This window comes from Antechinus flavipes, chromosome 1 (genome assembly GCF_016432865.1).
Source record: "Antechinus flavipes isolate AdamAnt ecotype Samford, QLD, Australia chromosome 1, AdamAnt_v2, whole genome shotgun sequence".
Taxonomy (NCBI): domain Eukaryota; kingdom Metazoa; phylum Chordata; class Mammalia; order Dasyuromorphia; family Dasyuridae; genus Antechinus; species Antechinus flavipes.
Window position 1 is genome coordinate 391,466,905 of NC_067398.1, and position 21,305 is coordinate 391,488,209.

At 33.3% G+C, this 21,305-nt stretch overlaps 1 protein-coding gene across 1 annotated transcript; it reads right to left on the bottom strand.

The window, feature by feature from the left end:
* Positions 1-7,884: 7,884 nt before the first annotated feature.
* Positions 7,885-21,044, bottom strand: MED10 (mediator complex subunit 10). The gene is made up of 4 exons (XM_051969823.1): positions 20,823-21,044; positions 19,242-19,325; positions 16,113-16,215; positions 7,885-11,355 (listed from the first exon to the last, which is right to left on the bottom strand). Exons 1-4 carry the CDS (start codon positions 20,942-20,944, stop codon positions 11,257-11,259), a joined length of 408 nt encoding a protein of 135 aa, XP_051825783.1. The 5' UTR covers positions 20,945-21,044; the 3' UTR covers positions 7,885-11,256.
* Positions 21,045-21,305: the final 261 nt, after the last annotated feature.

Sequence of the window (21,305 nt, forward strand, 5' to 3'; positions counted from 1 at the left end):
TATGGTATATGAATGTGATGGAATATTATTGTTCTATAAGAAATGATTAGCAGAATGGTTTCAGAAAGTCCTGAAGAGACTTATATGAACTGATGCTAAATGGAGTGAGTAGAACCAAGGGAACATTGTATAGGCATCTAGGTGGCACAGTGGCAAGAGCACCAGCCCTGAAGTCAGGAGGAAACTGAGTTCAAATCTGGTCTCAGATACTTAACACTTCCTAGCTATGTAACCCTGGGCAAGTCACTTAATACCAATTGCCTCAGCAAAAAAAAAAAAAAATAAATAAGCAATAAGATTATATTATAGTTTGATCAATTCTGATGGACGTGGCTCTTTTCACCAATGAAGTGAGTCAGGTCAATTCTAATAATCTTGTGATAGAAAGAGCTATCTGAATCCAGAGAGAAGACTATGGGGATTGAATATGAATCACAACATAATATTTTCACCTTTTTTATTGTAGTTTGCTTGCTTTTTTATCTCATTTTTTTTCCTTTTTGATCTGATTTTTCTGTGTAACATGACAAATATGGAAACGTTTAGAAGAATTGCACATGTTTAACTTATATTGGATTACTTGCTGTCTAAGGGAACATGATAGGGGGAAGGGAGGGAGAAAAATTTGGAACACAAGGTTTTGTTAGAGTGAATGTTGAAAACTATTTTTGCATGATTTTGAAAAAAAAAGATATTATTATGAAAAGTTTACTATGAATTTTTTTTAAAGAATAGTGATCCTTTCAATAAAAATTGGGAAGTTTGGAAAAATGAAGGATTTAGGATGAAAGATTAAAAAACTCAGTTTTGGACATATTGATTTTAAGATATTTCCAAGATATTCAGTATGAAATATCTAATTGGTGATAAGGGACTTAGCTTAGGGGAAAGACTGAGGATGAACATATTACAGAGTGTTCCAAAAATCTTGGTGCAGTCTTAATCTATGAAAACTTAAAACTAAAATCTTAAGAGCCCTTTTAAGCTATGAAAGCTTTAGACTAATGGCTAAAATCCTAATTCATTTCAAAGCTAATTTTTAGCATCAAACTGCACTTTGATTTTCAGGACACTTTAAAGATCTCTTGGTCACATATGTTAGTTAAATGTAAGGTATCTGATGAGGTTAACAAAAGAAAAAATCTGCAGAGGGGAAAAAGAGAAGAGGTCCTAGGCCAAAACCTTGAGAAACACTCTGAATAAAGAGGCATAATATGTATAATGAGCTATCTTAAGTAAATGGGGATAGAATGAACTTAGAAGCAAAGAATTATAGCCAAGATTTAAAATGGAGTAAAGGACCAGTGTGAGTATATATAGTAAACTGGGGGGAAAAAAAAGGAAACTGACATACAAATGTACAAAACTCTTATCCCCCAGAAACTACTAAGGGTAGGCCCATGAAGGTAAAAAGTAAAATCCCCAAGATGGAAGGACAATGATACACTTTGTAGGAAGAAAACAACTACTTGAAAACTAGAATTGGGCAAAGAAGCTAAAGAAATTATAAGAGACTAAGAAACAATAAAAACAAAATAAAAAGAATGGAAAAAAAGAAGAGAATGTGAAATAATAAAAAACAACAGATTCAGAGGAAAAAATCAAGAAAAGAGAAAACATAAGAATTATAATAGAACTACCTGAAAACCATGATCAAAAAAAAAAAAATTCTCTTGATTTAATACAAGAAATAATTTAAGAAAATTACTCTGAAGTTCTAGAACAAAAGAAATAGAAATTTAGAAATAGAAAATAAATCCATTAATGACCACCTGAAAGAGAACCTAGGATGAAAACCTCCAGAAATATGATACCAAAATGCAAGGGTTAAAAAGCCTCTAGAAGCAAGGAATGCAGGTCAAGGCATGTGTGAGGACCTGAGGGCAGAGAGGTACCCAAGGGCAGGCGAGTCCTATGTGGAGGTGGGGCATAGCCTCTGGAGGCAATGGGGTACCACGTCTCCCTCCTTAGTGCTCTCAAAGACTAGCACACCTCCCTCCCTCTTCTCGAGCCAATCCCATTATGCCAGGTTCCTAGAGGACTTCCCCCTCCCCTAGATCTTCAAGGGGGTATAAATATGTGCTATCTAAGAATAAAGTTCTCTTTTGCTTCACCCCTATCTCCTCTTGGTCTGTCTCTGTGGGATCTGGGTTGGTGCCCGGAGATGGCTAAGAGTGGCCTAGCTGTGCCGTCAATGGATGGGCATTAAAAGTAACTCTAAGAGGAGCTACCAAGTTAGAGTAGTCCATAGGGGTGTAACACCAAAATTTCAAAACCCCCAAGTTAGAAATTACAAGCAACAAGAAAAAAAAAATTCAAATATGACAGAACCACAATTACACAAGACCTAGCCAGAAGATACACTAAAAGACCACAGGTCTTGGAACACTATATATTGAAGAAAAAAAGAACTGGGGTTGCAGCAAAAAATATCATACCAAGCAAAATAAAGCCTAATCCTGAATGAAAAAAAAATGGGGGATAATCAGTGAATTGACAGACTTTTAGGATTTTGTCCCCAAAAGACTAGAACTTAATTTTAAAAAATATGACATACTACATCCAAGAGAAATGCAAGGTAAACACCAAAGACCAATTATAAGGGTCTCAATAAGGACCAATTGTTTACTAATTTAATACATAAAAACATAAAATGTATGTCTAAGATTGTCGGTAGTAATTACTGACTAAATGCCTGGGTAGAGTTGAGTATAATGGGAGTCTAAAAAGCAAAATGATGTAGAAGATAAAAAGTAATTATCTCATCCAAATGAGGTACAAGAGGAAAAATTGACTGAAAGAAATTAAGGAAGGAGGGTTGGCATTTCTGAAACCTTAGTAATTCACATCAGCCATGAATTACAGAAAGAACAGCATTAGAAGGATATAAAAGTCTTCTAAATTTAGAAAGAAATAACAAAGTGAAGGAACAGGCTAAGGGGGGGAAGGTGATAGAAGAGGAATGGTTATAAAGAAGGAACAGAATAGAAGAACTTCTACTTAGAAGACTATAAGAATCTGCTAAAATCAGAAAGAAACAAGAAGGCAACAAACTGGGGGTGGGGAAAGGACAAGAGATGGATTCTTGGAGGAGGTTAGGTTAAAGATTGACAATGTTGCAGGTAGAAGGAAAGCAGAGGAAATGAGGAAGAGTAGGAATATGGTGAGAGGAATATTGAGAAAAATAGGAAAGAAGAAAATATATAAGTAATTATAGCTTAAAATATAAATGGGATGAATTGACCCATAAAATGGAAAGTGCTGACTAAAAATTTGAACTCAACAATATGAATCTTTCAGAAAATGCTATAAAAGTGAGAGATATACACAAACATAAAATAAAGGTCAGTGATAATTTATGATGTTTAAAAAAAAAGAGAGAGGAAGTAGTCATGATCTCAGACAAAGCTAAAGCTACAGAAAAGTAGGGAAACTATGTTAGCCATATTAATCAACATTATTTTTGACCATGTAAGAAAACTGCACAGTATAAAAAATATGTATGCCAGCCAAAAGCAGACACAGGAAGTATATGAATTTAAACACAAAATACCTTATAAACAAATAAAAATTAGATCAAAATAACAAGTAATATTTATTGTTCATGGATAAAGTCAATATATTAAAAAGAAATGAAAGTTTTACCTAACTAATCTATTTGTTAAAATTTGTTAAAACTAATCTAATTTACCCCCCCCCAAAAAAATCTCACTAAGTGATAAGATTAGAAGGAATGCAGAAAATTTGGGAAATTTTTTCATAATCTCTCAGAATTGGGTGATTGGATTGGAATATTACTGTGGTTTAGAAAATGACAACCGGTTTTGATTAACCTCATCAGATAATCTGCTACCATTTTTTTTTTTTTACTTTATTCTTTAAAAAAAAGTGCTTTCGGTTAAAACTTCTTTTAACTGTGGGTCATGATCTCATATGGGGTCACATAACTGAATGCGACAAAAAGTAAAAGGGTTTTGAATCTACAATGACCAAAAATTAATTCAAAATCAAATGCATAATGGAGGCATTTATTGTAGCACTGGCCCATGCTGCATCATACAACTTCACACAGCCTTGGTCCTGAACACCAAAAAATGTGCACTTTGCACTACACATTCTGTCATACCACCCAACACCAACAAATGTCAGAAATGCCTCAGCTCAGATTCAAGATTGTATGTTATGAACTACAGTGCTTTTACTGTACAAAGTTTTCTGCTCTTACAAAACATAATAGCTTAATTGTGGAAAATAACATTTTCCTACCATTACTACTCAGTATGAAAGTATCAAATATGGATTTGAATTGGATTGTATTATAATGTTCGATTTCAAAAATTTATCTCCTTTTGCAGAAATATGTTTAACTGCAGCAAGTAAAAACCAAAAAAAAGCTCTTTAATAGCTCTCACCATCACCACTATATGTATAGGTTTAAGTATGAACATTGCTTTTTTAAAGTTAAACACAAATAAATGTAATTTTATAAACTAAAGCTAGTATTTGAGAAATCATTAGCAATATTTCTTTATATTTTTGGGACAAAAATATTTTTCAATTATGAATAAGTGGATAAATTTAGACATAAGAAATAAAAATACTGATGACAATGAGGCAGTCATTGCTATGAGGCTACATCAAATTGACAAGAAAATGTTAAATCATTTTTGCAATATAGATTTATTTCTAATAATAATGATGGTGTGAAAGAATCTCTTTGCTTAATTTTAAATGAAATTTTCATTGCAGAGAATTTGAAATCACCAAACAAAAATGGTATTTTAATATCAAGCAGGCAGACTACTAATAGTATTAACAAATAAACAAATGGTAATGTTTTGAAAAACTTTTAAAATCTTTTAATAAAGAAAAACAATGCTTTGAGAAATTTGTTACTATCAATGAAAAGTATTTACCTGCATCTTATAAAACTTAATTGCAGAAACTAAAAGGCTTTACACAACAGAAGATCTTATCTTACCTGATGCTATTAAAATGTCAGAAATAGTTTATAGGAAAAAGTATAGGGATGAAATTCACAGAATTTCTTTATCAATTAATACTGCTTCTAAAAGTATTTCAGAAATTGGTAAGGATCAATTCCAGCAGTTTAATACCATGTTTAAGGGAAGCCTAAAATTTGCAATTCAGTTAGATGAAACAATTGATATTTCTAACATGGCAACTTTATTACTTTATTAAAATATGTTTATGCAAGAAGCTACATGAAGAATATATTTTATATATTTATATTTATATATATATTTATAAATATATATATTATTAAAAATATATCAACTTAATATATATATATTAAGTTGATTTATTTTTTATAAATGACAATTTACAGTTGAAAAACTGGGCTGACTGGAGTCTGTATTTCTGGAGCAATGATGAATAAGAACATTGGATTTCTAGCAAACAATAAAGCTAGTGGCAATGAACATATATCCCTTTTACTTACTTCCTGATCCATTGGGAGGCACTTGTAGACAAAAAATTATCACCAGTCAGATGGTGCTTCTCGATTCTTTCAAAATCATTAACTTCATTAAAATATGTGCCCTTAACATTGGTTTGTTTTAAACTTTGCAAAAAACATGGACTCCAATTACAAAAGCTTATTACTACATGCAGAGATAAGATGGCTCTCAAGAAGGCAAAATTTAAACAGATTATTAAATTGAAAGATGAAGTTGTTATATTTTTTGACTGAGAAGAAATTCGATTTTGTTATTTTTTTGTGACTTGTGGCTTTCAAAACTCTATTATGTTATATATTTTTGAAACCTTAATGTTTAAATATGTCACTTCAAGGAAAAACTAACACTTCTGTTAAAAGATAAAATTGAAAGTTTTACTAAAAAAGTTAACAATTGAAGAATAGGGTAAAAATGGTTCTTTGAAATGTTTACAGCTACATATGATTTTATAATTGAAAATAACCTAATTGATCATCTGAAGGATCTGGAGACAGTTCCAGAAATACTTCTTTTCAAATTTTGATTCTAAAAGACTGTTGGGTTCATAAACCTTTGTCACTTGAAATTAAAAACATCACCTGTCACTTAAAGTTCAAGAAGAATTTGCTTAATGGTCAAACAACACATTTAAAACTTGAATTTCCTAAAAAAAAAAAAAAAAAGTCATTAAATAAATTTTGGGTTGAGATTAGGACAGAATTTTTAACAATTTCCAAAATGGCCCTATATATACTTCTGCCATTTTGTATTATACATTTATGCAAAGCAAAGTTATCAGCATTGACAATTATAAAATCAAAATATAAATTAACTCTGAAAAAGACATTTAGGAGACTCTATGTCCAACAGTATCAAATAATCCACCAAGAGTATCAAATAATCCACCAGATTTAATTCTTTATGTAAAAGTAAACAAGCACATCCATCTTATTAGTATGCAAATTTGTTCTCATCTCTAATAAATGGTAAAATATATACATACCAAAGAATTGTTTTACAATAAATTTCTTTGTGACCTGTTAGCTGTAAATGTTTAATTTGTATGTCTGTTTTATATACCTATCTATCCAAGATTGCATAAAAATTTCTCAGGCAAAAGGTAGTCAGGAGCAGAAAAATGTTTAAAAAGCCCTGCATTAAGTGATGCCTCCTGGGAAAGAGGGAAGTGTTAGAAGGCAAGGAGGGCGAGGAAAACATTTAGAAAGGTGAGGATATCAATAAAAATATCTTTTAAAAAAGTAGAGCTTGAGATTTATACACTGCTATATTAAAAGTCCTATCATTTCACAAATTGTACAATTTTTATGACATTAAAAATGGATTTACTTGATATCTCTTCCTTTTTTAAAGATTGAACAATGTAACAAAGTGCTGTCATGACCTTTGTGCAGACCCTTATCTCCTTCTGGATTTCTGTGTCTTATCTTCATCCCCACTTATCCTCCACTTGGCTAGTATAAAACTGATTTTCCTCAAATGTAAGCCTGACCAGGTCCCTTTTCAACAAATTCCAGTCAATAAAGCCCAATATCCGCAGGAACAAATATAAAGCCTCTACTTGGCTTTAAAAGCCCTTTGATATGCACCTCCTTCCAGTCTTCTTGGTCCCATACAAGTAGTCTATCATTCCACAATTCTAGCCTTATTCTTACTCATATCACTCAATTTCCTAACTGCATTTTCACTTGCTTATCCCTCATGTCTGGAATTCCCATCTTCCTTTCCTTCATCACCTGACTTCCTTGAAGTCTCAGCTAAAATCCCATTATTTGTAAGCAGCCTTTCCTGATCCTTAAAGTTAATGCTTTCCCTCTGAGATTATTTCCAATTTATCATGTATATAACTTAATTGTATTTCTTGTTATTGTTGTTCAGTCATTCAGTTGCGGCCAAGTCTTCATGATTCCATGAACCGTCATAGCATTCCAAGCTATCCTCCATTATCTCAAAATCTGTCCAACTTCTTGTTTGTTGTTTCCAGGATACTATCTGTAAATCTCATCCTCTTTCATTCTCTTTCCTTTTTGCCTTCAATCATCACCAACATCAGGGTCTTTCTAATGATTCTCATCTTTTCTTTATATGGCCAAAACATTTAAGCATCAGCTCCAGAATTTGACCTCCCAGTTAATAGCCTGAATTAATTTTAAGTATTGATTGATTTGATCTCCTTGATGTCCAAGAGACTCTCAAGTTTTTTCCAGAACCATAACTGTACAGAATTGTTTGCATGTTGTCCCCTCTCATTAGAATGTGAGTTCCTTGAGGCAAGGACTGGCATCATCCTTCTTTGTATCCACAGAATTTAGCACAATGCCTAAAACACAGAAGTCATTTAATAAATACTTGTCAATTTGAAGTGACTTGTTATTCATGTAAGAGGATGAGTCAATAACAAAGATTATTTAAACAAATTTTCAAAATACTTTATTTCAGAAATAAATAGAAATGTCCCAATCTTATATTGCAGAAACCATAAGTACCATGTATTCAGAAGCAGAGATCAGGGTAAATATGTTCATATATGTTTTAGATAATGTTGACAATAAAATAAAATTCATTTTAAAACTTCTACCTTGAATATAATTATAATTATAGAGAATTGTCTGAGTTGTTTTTCCAATTGCAAGGGGGAAAGATATGTGGTAACTCATCAATTATATTTGCTTTTACAACTTATACAAAGAACTAGATGTGGATATGGTTAGAAGTACTATTCATAGCTACTTCAGCAGAGACAGATGGAGTTGGGTGGGAAAAAAGTTTGGGGAACAGCATTCCTCTGTCAGTAAGATATTTAGCAAGAAAATTCATAAGGCTGGTTTTATCACCACCATGATGCCCTAACCAAAGATGAAAGAATTTATTTCATAATCTGATTTGGTATTCTCTGATTAGAATAAAAAACATCATTAAGAAATCTGCAAACTATTCACTATAAATGCACATTAACAAATCACTAACATAGCAATTTGACTTGGGTTCTAGACATTACTAGAATTGGAGATTCTCAAGGTTTTTTAAAAGACTCGTGAATACAAAGAGCACTCGAATCAGTCCAGTATACAATAACAAAAATACAGAATTGTCCCGTAATTAAGAAATAGTAGGGTATGGTTAATAGTTTAAAAAAAAACTAAGATAATAAGGAAATTAGATAATTAGAATGGAGGTTGTAAATTTTACCCTAAAGAATAGAAACGATGCACTCATGATTCTGAAATGGTATCTATAAATCAAAAATGACTCTAGACCAGCTGACTAACTCCCTATTCTACAGCGCTTTTCAGGTCTAAAAACCATTTTCCTCAAACAACCTATAAAGTAGGAAGTATTAGCATTATCCCAATGATATATTAACTTTACAAATTCAGAAATTCAGGAATACTCTAATTGCCAAGATCACGTTAGTTTGTCAACTGATTTTTCATCCAAACCGTATTGGTATCTGTCAATGTCTTACCTTGGACTAATCTTGAAGGTTAGGATCCTGGAAGGTTCATTGCAAGGTAATAAAAAACAATAGCAAGGAACCTGGATCTGGAGTCTGGATATCTGAGTTCAAATTCTGGTTTCACAACTTTTAGACATTAATATTGACATGACCCTACAACTAAAAGTTGTCATGGAGATCAAATCAGATCATGAATGTAAAGTTCTTTGTAAAAAAAAAAAAAAATCACAAAAAAGAATATAAAGAAAAAGAAACTGTAATTCAGAGAGGTTAATAAGAAGCCAGAATTCAAATCCAAGTATTCTTCTTTTTATTGTTATTGAGGCAATTAGGGTTAAGTGACTTGCCCAGGGTCACACAGCTAGGAAGTATTAAGTGTCTGAGCCTGGATCTGAACTCAGATCCTCCTGACTTCAGGGCTGGCATTCTATCCATCATGCCAAATCCAAGTTTTCTAGCAGATGAAGGACTCCCTGCAAGGATATCATCGCTGCTTCTATGTAAATTACAATATTCACACCATCATTAATGATTGAAGCTAAAAAAGGTTTGGCCAACAAAAGACAGCTGACAAAGGGAAGCAATCATTATCCTCACAAATGAAATATCTTTGGCAGCTTCAAAGATAAAGGTCAAAGTGATTTTATTCACTATTTTTTCCAACATTTTCCATATTTGATTTTTCGCTTTCTCCATTCATAACTTTCAACTCAGCCAGAATCTGAGCTGCACTGATACTAAAACTAAAACCTACAGCTAAATTTATTTAAATAAAATCCACAAGATTGCACAAATTGAATGGATCAAGACACATTCAGTTTAGCAAGAAAGGCTGATTTTGAACAAATAGAAGACTCACTAGAGTGCTTATTTTTTATTTCTTTTGCTAAACACAATTCAGAGAAATCACACTCTTAAGAGACAAATCAAAGCTAACTGTATTAAAAAAGAAACTGAGTTAAGTATTAAAGCATGTCCCTTTCATGACAATACTATTTGGGTACCATCAACAGAATAAATTTTTTGTAGTTTACAAGTAGTAACAGAATTTAACCGACTTAACCACAAGTACTCATTTGCATTTATTCCCTTACAACCAACATCAAGTATACATTGTATGAAGGCTGGCTGGGGTAGATGATATTAGCCCCAGAAAAGTCTAAATGACTTTTACATAAGTCATTTGTACAGAATTATAAAAAATGTGAATGTGATATGATGTTTGGCTAGCTAAAACAGTTCTTTCTGCTTTGACAGCCTGACAAGAAATTATTTCAAACAGATGCCTATTTAACTTTTTTCCAATAGAAATAATCAAGATGAAATTTGACAGTTCAAAGAGTATAAGCTATGATATACTTCTAGCCTATCATATGCAACATAAGATTTAAGTCACTAAAACAATAATTTTAAGACTTTCTTGGAAAATATTTAAGCTATTTCTTATGACAATAAATAAGTTAGCAAACATAGCAAGGGCATAAATTAGGATTTCAGACTTTTTTTTTTGCAATGTTCACTGATAAAAGGTAGAGAGGAAAATCCTTGAAATATTTTCAGATGAATTATAGGAATATTATTCAAACTTGAGGCAAAAATGGATTGGGTGCTTACAAAACAGAATATTATACTATAAACTGCAACTATTATAATGGAAAAATTAAATGAATTAAGTAACAGTATCTGGAAATATTTTATTATATATACTTGGCTTAACCAAAGCAAATGTAAATATAGTTACACTAAAAACTTGTTATGCATCAAAGTTAAACTGTACAAAACACAAATATCCTAATCACATGTAAGCCTCTTCTATAATGGATCCCAATTTTTAACAAAGAAAAATGGAATGGAAAGAATACAAAGGAAAAAAACAAAATAAAACACCATTAGATCAAATTTTTAAGTCTTCCAGCTGAATGGTCATGTTAAAAAAAAAAAAAAGTTGACAATAGTTATTTTTCATGACCTTTTTTCTTGTGTATAATTTTCCCACCCAATGTCAATTCACATTAAAGAGATTATAAACCATTAATACTCTGGCACTTGACAATAAAGACTTTCATTTTAGTCCTAAGAAGTACCATTCATGGAAAGTGAAATGATAGCTGGTTATACATATCTTGTATAACAAAAAGGTGACAATGTCCATTGAAAGTTCTTCTGAAACATAGTCTTGAGGAAAAAATGTAATAATGGCCTTCAAATAACTGTTCGAAATTCACATTTCAAGAACACTTGAAATCATCAATATTTCCAAAAGGCATGACAATTCAGTGAAAGTTGTAAACAGACTTCTTAAACACAATGAAAGCAAACTTAAGAGGGAGGATGATCTTCACCTCGGATACTTCGGTACTTAGCCATGTCTTCTGGAAAAACTTTGGAAAGCTCTTGAATCAACAAGCTTTTAAATTTCTGTGAAGAAAAATATAAAATGCCAAGATATCATTTTTTGAGCTATCATATAGATTAAACAAGAATGTTACACAACTCATAAAGTAAACCAGATTATTCAAAAGTAAATACAAAATTGGCCCATAGTTCATTAAAATTTAATATTCATAGTTTGTTAGTGTTTATTGATGTATTTGACATAAAACTTATTTTAGCCTAGAAAAACTACAAATTTCAATTTAATTTCAATTCAATTTAATTTCAAAATAACGAGTTTAAAAGTTTCTTTCAAAATGACTTCAGCAACGTATGTTCCTTCAAATGATGATTCCCATCTATCTCCCCACACCCACATCAAACACAACCCCTTCTTCCTTCTTGTAAAAGTACTACTTTCTACCCTGAAGGAAAACACACAGCTGGAATTAATTTTAGTAGACAACTCACGTAACAGGATTCCATAAGTACGATCTAATTAAGCAACTCTACGTTCTAACTAACCAAACTTACTGTTTGCAAACAATTCATAGAAAAGACCTTCAGAACACCTGGGAATCTACTCCAAACATGATGACATGAACTAGCATTATTATAATTAAATTTTCAACAATCACCCAATTGTACAGTAAGTCAATTATTTCTTATATTCTATGTCAAGAAGAACCAAAATATTTTAAAATAACAATTCACATTTGAATAGTTTTAAAGTTTGCAAAACCTTTTTTTACAATAACGTCTAACATAGACAATTTGTAAATGAGAATACTCCATTTTGTAAATGAGAATACAAAGACTTTGGGATGTTAGGAAGTAGTGCAATTACATAGCTAGTAATGAGATGGAAATAAACCCAGCATTCTATCTATTTTGCCACACTGCACAAAGTTCAAGAAATATTCAAAGTCCAATTCTACAATAACTGTTTAAACTGCAACTTTTTTTTTTTTTGGTTTTAGAATTTTTATTTAAAATAGAAATAGAAAATAAAATAGAAATTTTGAAAAAAAACACAGAAAAAATATTTGTCATGTTCAGAGCAGAACATATGAGAGAATTCAAAATATGTAGTAATAAATTTCTATTTCAAGAAAGTATATGTACTTTCTATATATGTCATATATTATATATAATAGGTAATATGTATAATATATAACATATATAATATTGTTATTATATAATATTATTATAATATAATACATTGTATTCAGAACTGTCTGTTTTTTCTTTTCTTCCTTGTAGTTTTTTTTACTTTACTCTTTTCCCCACCTTCCCCAAGCAAACCACAGTTAAGCACATATATTTGTTTACATTGATGCATACATATATACACCATGCATATCTCTATACATATACACATATATTCACACAGACATACTCATAAATGTTGTTCCATTTCCTGTCCCGGCTAACTCGTCTACTTTACTTCTACTTGCTAACTTGCCTTGCTTTACTTATTAATATTTCCACCCTACTATAAGAATGCTTCCCATAACCTCTCCCCCAACTCTTTCCCCCCTTTATCCCTTTCCCATTAATCTATACAGCTTAACCCATTCCCATTTATTTAAACACCTTTCTATACCCCGCCTTATTCTATTCCCTCCTCCTCCAATTTGTTTATAGATTTTGGAGGATGCTATTCCCTTCTTGTATATGTATAGTTCCCTCTCTAATAGATTCCTGATGTGATTAGGATTTCAAAACTACCAATCCTCCTCCCCTTTTAATTTTCTGCATTGGTTCTTGCTCTTGCATCTCATTCATACAGCATAATTAATGTTTTTACCTTTTTCTACAGTTTTGCATTTCATAATTACATCATACTCAACTCTACCCCAATCTTTCTTTTGGACTTATCGTTACTAATGACAATCTTAAACATATGGTCTGAAATCCACATATAAAACAAACAATTTGTCCTTGAGTCTCTTAAAATTAAGTCTTTGATGTTGACTTTTATATGTTAAATTTTGTAGAGTTCAGGTGTGTTTTGCAACAAGATTCTGAAAATCTGACAGCTCACTGAATATCTTTCTTTTCATTTCGATATTATGCTTAATTTTGCTGGACATAATATTTTCAGTCGCAACCCTAGTTCCTTTGATTGTCACTATGCAAAATTATAGTACTTGTAATAAGTCTTGCGTGACTCTTAACTACAACTTCAGCATATTTGAATTTGTTGTTGTTGCTTGTAAATTTTCTTTGGTCTAGGGGTTTTGAAATTTAGCAGATGTTTCTGTGTATTTTCCTTAAAGGATCTTCTTGAGGTGGTGATAGGTAGATTTTTTTTCTATTTATCCTTTTCTCTCTTATTTTATCACTTTGGGATGATTTTCTTTGATTATTTCTTGTATTATTGTATCTAAGTTATTTTCTTGGCCACAGCTTTCAGATAATCTAATTATTCTTGTGTTTTCTCTTCTTGATCTGTTCTCCAGGTCTGCTGTTTTTCTTATGTCTCATATTCTTTTTTTTTCACGCTTTATATTTTTATTATTTCTTAATCTCATAATTTCACTGGCTTCCCTTGCCCAATTCTTATTTTCAATGAGTCATTTTATTCCTTAAGGTTCTGGATCTGCTTTTCTAGTTGGCTTTCTTTTCATAATCTTAGTTTTTGTTCATTATCCTTGCTTTTTGGTTTTTCCTCAATTTCTCTCATTTGATTTTAAGTCTTTTTTGAATTCTTTATGAATTCTTTTCGGATAGATAACAATTTAACATTACTTTTTGGGATAGGAGGGGCTAATTTATTACTTCAGCATGCTCCTCTAAAGATGAACCTCAGTTTTCCCTTTCCCATAATAACTTCCTATGATTGGATTCTTTCTCCTTTGTCTGTACAATCACTTTTAATCCTAGGATGGGGGGATTATGCGTTTGGCTTCAGGTCTTCCATGAGATCTCCCTTCTAACCTGGAACATAGAAGGAAGAATTTCACCCTCTTCTAAGTGTCTGAAGCCAGCAATGCCACTGCTCCTGCATTCACCAGACTGTGGTGATTCTTTATCCGCAAGGGCTGCAACTCAGCAGCACAGATGGGCCTGGCATTTCTTCCTAGACTCAAATCCCAGACTTCCCACATTCTCTCAGAGATGTAAGTTCCTAGCCCCAGGGTTCTCAGGTAGTTGTTTTAGCAGAGCTATCCTGGAAGTGTTTACACTTCATATCAGCCAAATCACCATCCAGAAGTCTTTCTTTTATGGGGGAGCTTCTCCAACTGTCCCAGAAGGACCTGTTCTATCCCAAGTCTTATTTGTTTGGAAGCAGAAATATGGAGAGTGAGGAATTTTCTGACCTACTTCACCATCGTCCCATAATCCTAAATGAGAACTTTTGATGAAAAAAATGTCTTTTACAACAAAGGTCTACACTTGATAGAACCATGACCTGGAATGTCAAATAGTCAAGAAGTGAAGCAAAAGAAAAACTATGATAAAGAATACCACAATGAAGACAAAGTCACAAAGCATTACTGCCATCATTGAATTTTCTGAATTGTCCAAAGAGAACTCAGTATAAAAATTGTCACAGTAGCACATAAAGAAAAGTCACCCAGAAAATGCTTGAGCAAAAGCAGTCATACTGGTTTACAATCAAAAGACTGGAATTGCCAGACCCCTCGCAAAACTCTTTGAGGCCAGGGGTTATTTCATTTCTATCTTTGTTTACCCAGAATCTAGCACAATATTTGTCACATGGGTGTTTTATAAGTGATTGCTACTTGATTTAATTCTACAGAATATATTGCCACCCCCTCCAAAGAAAAAAAAAAAAAATGAATAAGCAGAGTACCAAGTATGGAAGAAATGAAAAATGGGCCTGCAGTTGCATCTATTTTTTAAAAAGAAAAAAAAGGGGGCCTATTCTCCAATTTTCTCAGGTAAACTATTCAAAGTATGTGATTATTGCCAGTGTCAGATTTTGAACAAAGCTTTTAATAACATGTCTTAAAGAAACACTGCAAAACAAACAAGACCAAATTACTGAGAATTCCTTTCAAGCCAAGAGGCATAAAAATTCAACCATTGGGGTTCAAGCATCATTTTTCATTTGACGTATTCACCTTTGCTCCGAGCTTTTATCAAGAAATGTTTGATTCAGAACTTCTTTCTGTGTGTTCTGCAATGCTTTGACTCTGATCTATGACTCTATGATCTATAAATCTAATTTAAAATAGATTACATATTATTGCTTTTATTCCCTTGAGGAAAAGGGTAAGTATAAGCATCTAAGCAGATTCTTAATATTCACATTTATCATATTCCTACCAATAATAATTTAACAATAATAGTGATGGTAATAATGTTGATAATATAATAATAGAATTTATATAGCATTTAAAAGTTTGCAAAGAGCTTTATAAATAAATCATTTTATCCTCACAACAATCCTGGGAAGTAGAAATTATGATTCCTATGATCACACAGATAATGAAACTGAGGCAAAAACAGATTAAGTGACAAACCCTATTACATAGTTAACAAGCAGGTAAAGCCAGATTTTAATTCAGATCTTCTTGAATTAAGATTCAACACTCTATATCCACTGCTCTACCAAGCTGCCTTTAGTCAGGTAAAATGAATCTGGATTTTGCAGGACTGATTATTTTTACCTAACAGGTAAAACTGCAGAAATCCTAATTGAAATATTGGGAAATTTCCATATTGATGGAAAATAACAAAAAGATAAAAAACACAGGCTCTACTTCTCAAATTTCTCTTCATTACAAATCCTGAAAAAAAAATTTTTCACCATAACATGACAATCTTACCTTCATAGTGTCAATTTTGCCTTTAACTTGTTCATTTTTGGCTAGAGCCCGCTCTAAACATTCTTTGGTGTACAGCTGGGGATTACGGCCTTGATCAATATATCTGAAAATATCAAACACCTCATGTTAAATTATCATTAAGAATAAAATACTCTGAAAAACAAAGTAATTAAAGCATTAGGTACATGAATAGTATGGCTGCTAAGGTACTCTGTGTCAAAATAATTCAATTTACAAAATGATTTAATCTATAAAAACATGTAAAATACATTTACTTTTTGGAGTTCAGTGTCAAATCTACTGTTTCTTATACATGAGATCAAGAAGTAAATTAGAAGATCTATTACCAATCTTCTACTAATACTAATAACTCAAGAATCAAAAAATATATTACTTCTAAATTAAATAATTATCAAAACTCCATAACAATGATTTTTGTCTGCTATTCTGACTTTTCACAATGCTTTTATTTCTGTTATTTTGATTTAATTCTCAAAACAACTATGTGAAGTAAAGAACACATTATACCATCTGACAGATAAGAATGTTAAAACCCGAAAAGGCTGAGTGATATGATACATGGTAATTATGACAGCATAAGGCAAGTTAGCAGAACTAAACCTATGATATAAGACTCATAAATCTGGGCCCACCCTATACTCATGCCATTACTATTGGCTTAAGTTTAGAATAAATTCCAAGGAAATTCTCCCCTTAAGAAATATCTGCTGTTACTGCTTCTAGAAATTAACCACTACTCCCATAAAAATATTTTAGTTCAGTTTCTTGTGATTCCATCAAGACACACAATTTAGGTCTGCACACATATTTTAACTTTACCACATAGCAAAGATTTGCTTTTTCACATATGAAATAATTTGGCTTTATAACCTAAAAGTCAAGTTAAATTATCCAGTAATGAATTAACAAATTATGCAAAACCCAATTCATACTGTGCATGATAGAGCTAAAGTTACTTCTAAAAAATTTAAATATTACAAGTTATTGCTTATGACCAAAAAAAACCTGGTTTTGAATTATAATGGTCAATTTTCTGCATCAAAAATTGGCAAATTCTACGAATTCCACTTAAGTTACATTTCAGAGAGCAGGTGGAATGAAAGAAACAGAATTAGCCAACATTCCAAATACAAGCCATAAAGTTCCAATGGAGAAAATGGGCAGCCTTGCAGAACAGGGTCAGTAACATGTGGGAGAAAGTTTTGACACTAGGTACAAAAAGAGTTCAAGGGCTGGAAATGGCAGAATACAGAAAAGATGGAATAAAAAGCTAGACAGTGTTGGGTGCTAAGAATTCAAAGAGAGAGTTCTGCAATCTAGTTTATATCATAATGGGGGAAGGGACACACAAAAGGAGTATTAACACATTCAGATAAGCAAACGTAAATATATATAGAATATACACATCTGTTATCCAGAGAACTCTGATATCAACTTCCACAAATCACTTAAGATTGTAAGCAGTTCTCATGTTTGTTTGCTGATTTTTAAATTTCCTCAGAGATTACTATTGTTACTATTTTCTGAATGAATAACTGATCACTAGAGAGATAGTTATCCTTTGAACATCATGATTTTTCCCCCTGCGGTTTCAATGTATCTCAGGTCGACATAAGAAATTAAATGGGAATTTGGGGGGAATTTTGTTGAAAACTTCAGACAAGACAGAAAACAACTTAATCCAAATTTTATAATAAACAACTCATAACAGAAAAATTCAGACATTCTCTAATACAGAGGGCCCAAAATCTTTTTTGCCACCCCCCCCCCAAGGCAATTGGGGTTAAGTGACTTGCTCAGGGTCACACAGCTAGGATGTGTTAAGTGTCTGAGACCACATTTGAACTCAGGTCCTCTTGACTTCAGGGCTAGTGCTTTATCCACTGTGCTACCTAGCTGCCCCTAGGGTCAAAAATCTTTATGTGGATTTTCCACATTGCAGGGAAGCTGTGTTCCCGAGACTTGTGATGTGGAAGGTATAACTATAGCAATCACTTTTGTATCCATAGGTAGTTGAAAAGCAGTTTAAAAGTCTAAAACAGCAGTTTGCTTGCAATGGCATTTTCACTCTAAAGTGCTTACTCCTGTTTCTAACTGCCTCAAAGAATGATCACATGCCCTATGTTACTGCTTAAAGAACTAGACTCATTCTTTGACTATCTGCTTTTGTGTTCTAGCATTCTGAAACTATACCATATTTTCAAAGCTTTACTTCAGTGAATCTTTAAGAAGGATCTTTCGCTCTTATTTGCCATAATTCCATTCTTAAACATCACTGCAGGATATTCTTCAGCTACATTGTTTCTACAGCATTCTATGCCTTCTGCAACAACAATGGGCTGAAAACTCCCATGTTGAAACCATATCGTCAACTTCCTAGAATCCATGTTGGCCTTATTTTCCACTTCTGGGACTACAGGAAGGGAAAGAAAAATGAGCCAACAGTGATCATTAGAACTGTCAGTTCTATTTCTTGTACCTAACTGATTGGTTACTAAACTAAGATGCTTCCATTATCAAAGATAGGACAATTTCTACTTCTGTACTTTAACATTCATAGAAAACCTGTTATCCTAAGTTTTAAATAGTAAATTTTAAAAATGCATCATCATGTACATGTACCTCTAATAGAATATTTATTTCACTAAAATTAATATCTGGCTTTTAAAATAGGGATAGGGATTATACCTATGATTTCACTGATATAACAAATTGCTGAGGAAACTGTCTTCACCATTGCAAATTGTCACCTTCTCTACAACTTAAAGTCTTAGAAAGTTGCAGAGAACACCAAGAGGTAACTTGCCTAAGAACACACAACCAGTATGCAACAGAGATGGTATGTGTCTAACCATTTATCCTAAGTAGACAGGAAAAGAAAGGTCTAACCACAGAAAATTTCAGCTCTCTGCATAAATAGGACTTAAAAACTTGTGAGGATATTCTTTATGTTTTAATAATCTTTCTCTATATGAAAATTCTGTCAACTTTTAAAGATTTCAAAACCTGTTATTTAAAAAAAAAAAAAAGATTTTAGGCAATTTCTGTCCACACACTCTATTTACTCTAGGATTTAATATTAAACTAATATAAAAAAATTATACTTACTCAAAAACTTCTAAAGGAACACTAATATCATGAAGCTGTTGTCGACACTTGTCAATATCCTGTAAGCCAGTCACAATGAAATTTCTAAGCATGAAACAAAAATTAAATTCAGTTAAATATTTTAAGCACTAAGAATAAAGAGCACATGCTAATAAGACACACACACACTCTCTCTCTCTCTCTCTCTCTCTCTCTCTCTCTCTCTCATTTAACTAACCTGAATTACAGTAATTCTCTATTGAATCACTATCCTGTTATGGTAGAAGGGCTCAATGAAACTATAAATTACACATGGCAGCATTACTCAAGATAGACAGATCATAAGGGAGAGTTCTGACAAAAGGTGATCCATGGGAGAAGGAAATCCATTGTAATATCTTTGGCCACATAAACCCCAAAGACAAAAATGGAAGACAGAAGAGTCAATGTATGCTTTGTCCCTGGGGTAAGGAAGAGTCAAACACAACTGAACAATTGCTACTTTGGGGTGACTTTTGTGACCTGAACAGCAGTTAATGGACTCTTTTAATCTTTAAATTGAGGAGATATAGACTACATGAACGTTATGAAACATCTCAGTCCTAAATTTATGATCCTGTTTCTTCTCAAATATCCATAAATGTGTGTACATGTGTCTACATACATATGCACACATATGTTTACATTTGTAGATATGTATTTGGAGATGGATATACATATATATGTATGACTTAGTACTGAGAATATATAGTGCAATTACATGCATACATGTATAATATACGTATAAAATGATTGTATGGTGGTTAGAGTCTCTGTTCTGTAGAAGAGTAAAAATGCAGAAGATAAACATACATACAGTCATATTATATATCTAGATACAGCTACTTATACAAACCTATCTGACTATGTCTCTTAATTTCTTTCCCATCTGTTCACAGTCCAAAATGCACAGAATTAAAGCTCAAAACTTGTCCATGTGATTAATTTATCTTCTCTAAGGATCTGCAGATCCTTAGACATTAGGAGCTATATTCAAGTTCCACAACCATTCCTGCAGCTACAGTTCCTCCCTTTCCAGCTCCCATGCCAGCCTAAACCTTCAGTGGAGAGTAACAAGTGACATTTATATAAGATTTATAGAGTGCTTTCCTCTCAACAGTCCTAAGAGACGGTATTTTATATATTTATCCCCACTTTACAAAAGTTTAAGATGAGGCTGGGAAGTTCCACATCACACCCAAAGTGAAAGCAATCAGTCTGCCATGAGAGCTGAACCTATGACTCCAGACTCCAAATGCAACTTTCCTTACTAAATTGAAGTACCTAGGTATGACACTTTACTGAACCGTTCTTTTCTCTCTGCTACTTTCCCCGTTCTTCAAAGCAGGGATGCAGTATCCTGCAGCAGTGACCGTGATTAAAGCCAGCAGAGAGAGAAGGCTCCCAGGAGGGCTCGTCTCCCCGCAACCCTGTCCCCTTGGCACTTTATCAGTTTTCTCCATCTGCCTGCTGAGTTTGCATCTAGATTCCGGGGGACCCTGGGGAGAAAAACCATGGGGAAAGAGGGCAAGGGGTGTGGGTGGGAGGCGCGACAACTCTCACAGTTTCTGGTTGAGCCCCGCCTGGCTGCTGGGCTGGAAGTCACTGACGATAATGCCGAGCTGACGGATGTTCTCCACGAACTTCTCCAGATGTTCCTCGAGGTGGTCAAACTTCTCCGCCATCTCCGGATCCCGCGAAACCGCCGCTTCTTTAAACCGCACCAGGGAGACCACAACGCCACCTCCGCCGTTGCTGCCGTAGCCGCCGCCACTCCTCTTCCTATTTCCGGCCAGCAGCCCGCAGATACTTCCGCTTCCGCTCCTTGCCCCGCCTCTCTCTGCCCTGTTTTCTTCCTCAGGAATCTGGCCCCAAGATTGGGACAGGCGAGGTGAAGGAGGGCTTCTGGTCTTAGGTTCCCTCCTCCATTCCCCCCACATAACATCCTACACCCCACAAGCTTTGTACCCCCGCCCCCTGGAAGCCCTAAGGAAAATGATGTTAACCCTTTTGAGCCTGCAGCTCCAGTACCTCTGGATTTGCACT

Excerpts from the sequence above, each read along its gene's own strand:
- MED10 (XM_051969823.1), bottom strand. The coding sequence starts at position 20,944 with ATGGCGGAGAAGTTTGACCACCTCGAGGAACATCTGGAGAAGTTCGTG. Across the intron at positions 19,326-20,822 it reads GCGGGGCTCAACCAGAAACT|AAATTTCATTGTGACTGGCT; the intron begins GTGAGAGTTGTC and ends TTTCATGCTTAG. Across the intron at positions 16,216-19,241 it reads GTTCCTTTAGAAGTTTTTGA|ATATATTGATCAAGGCCGTA; the intron begins GTAAGTATAATT and ends TGATATTTTCAG.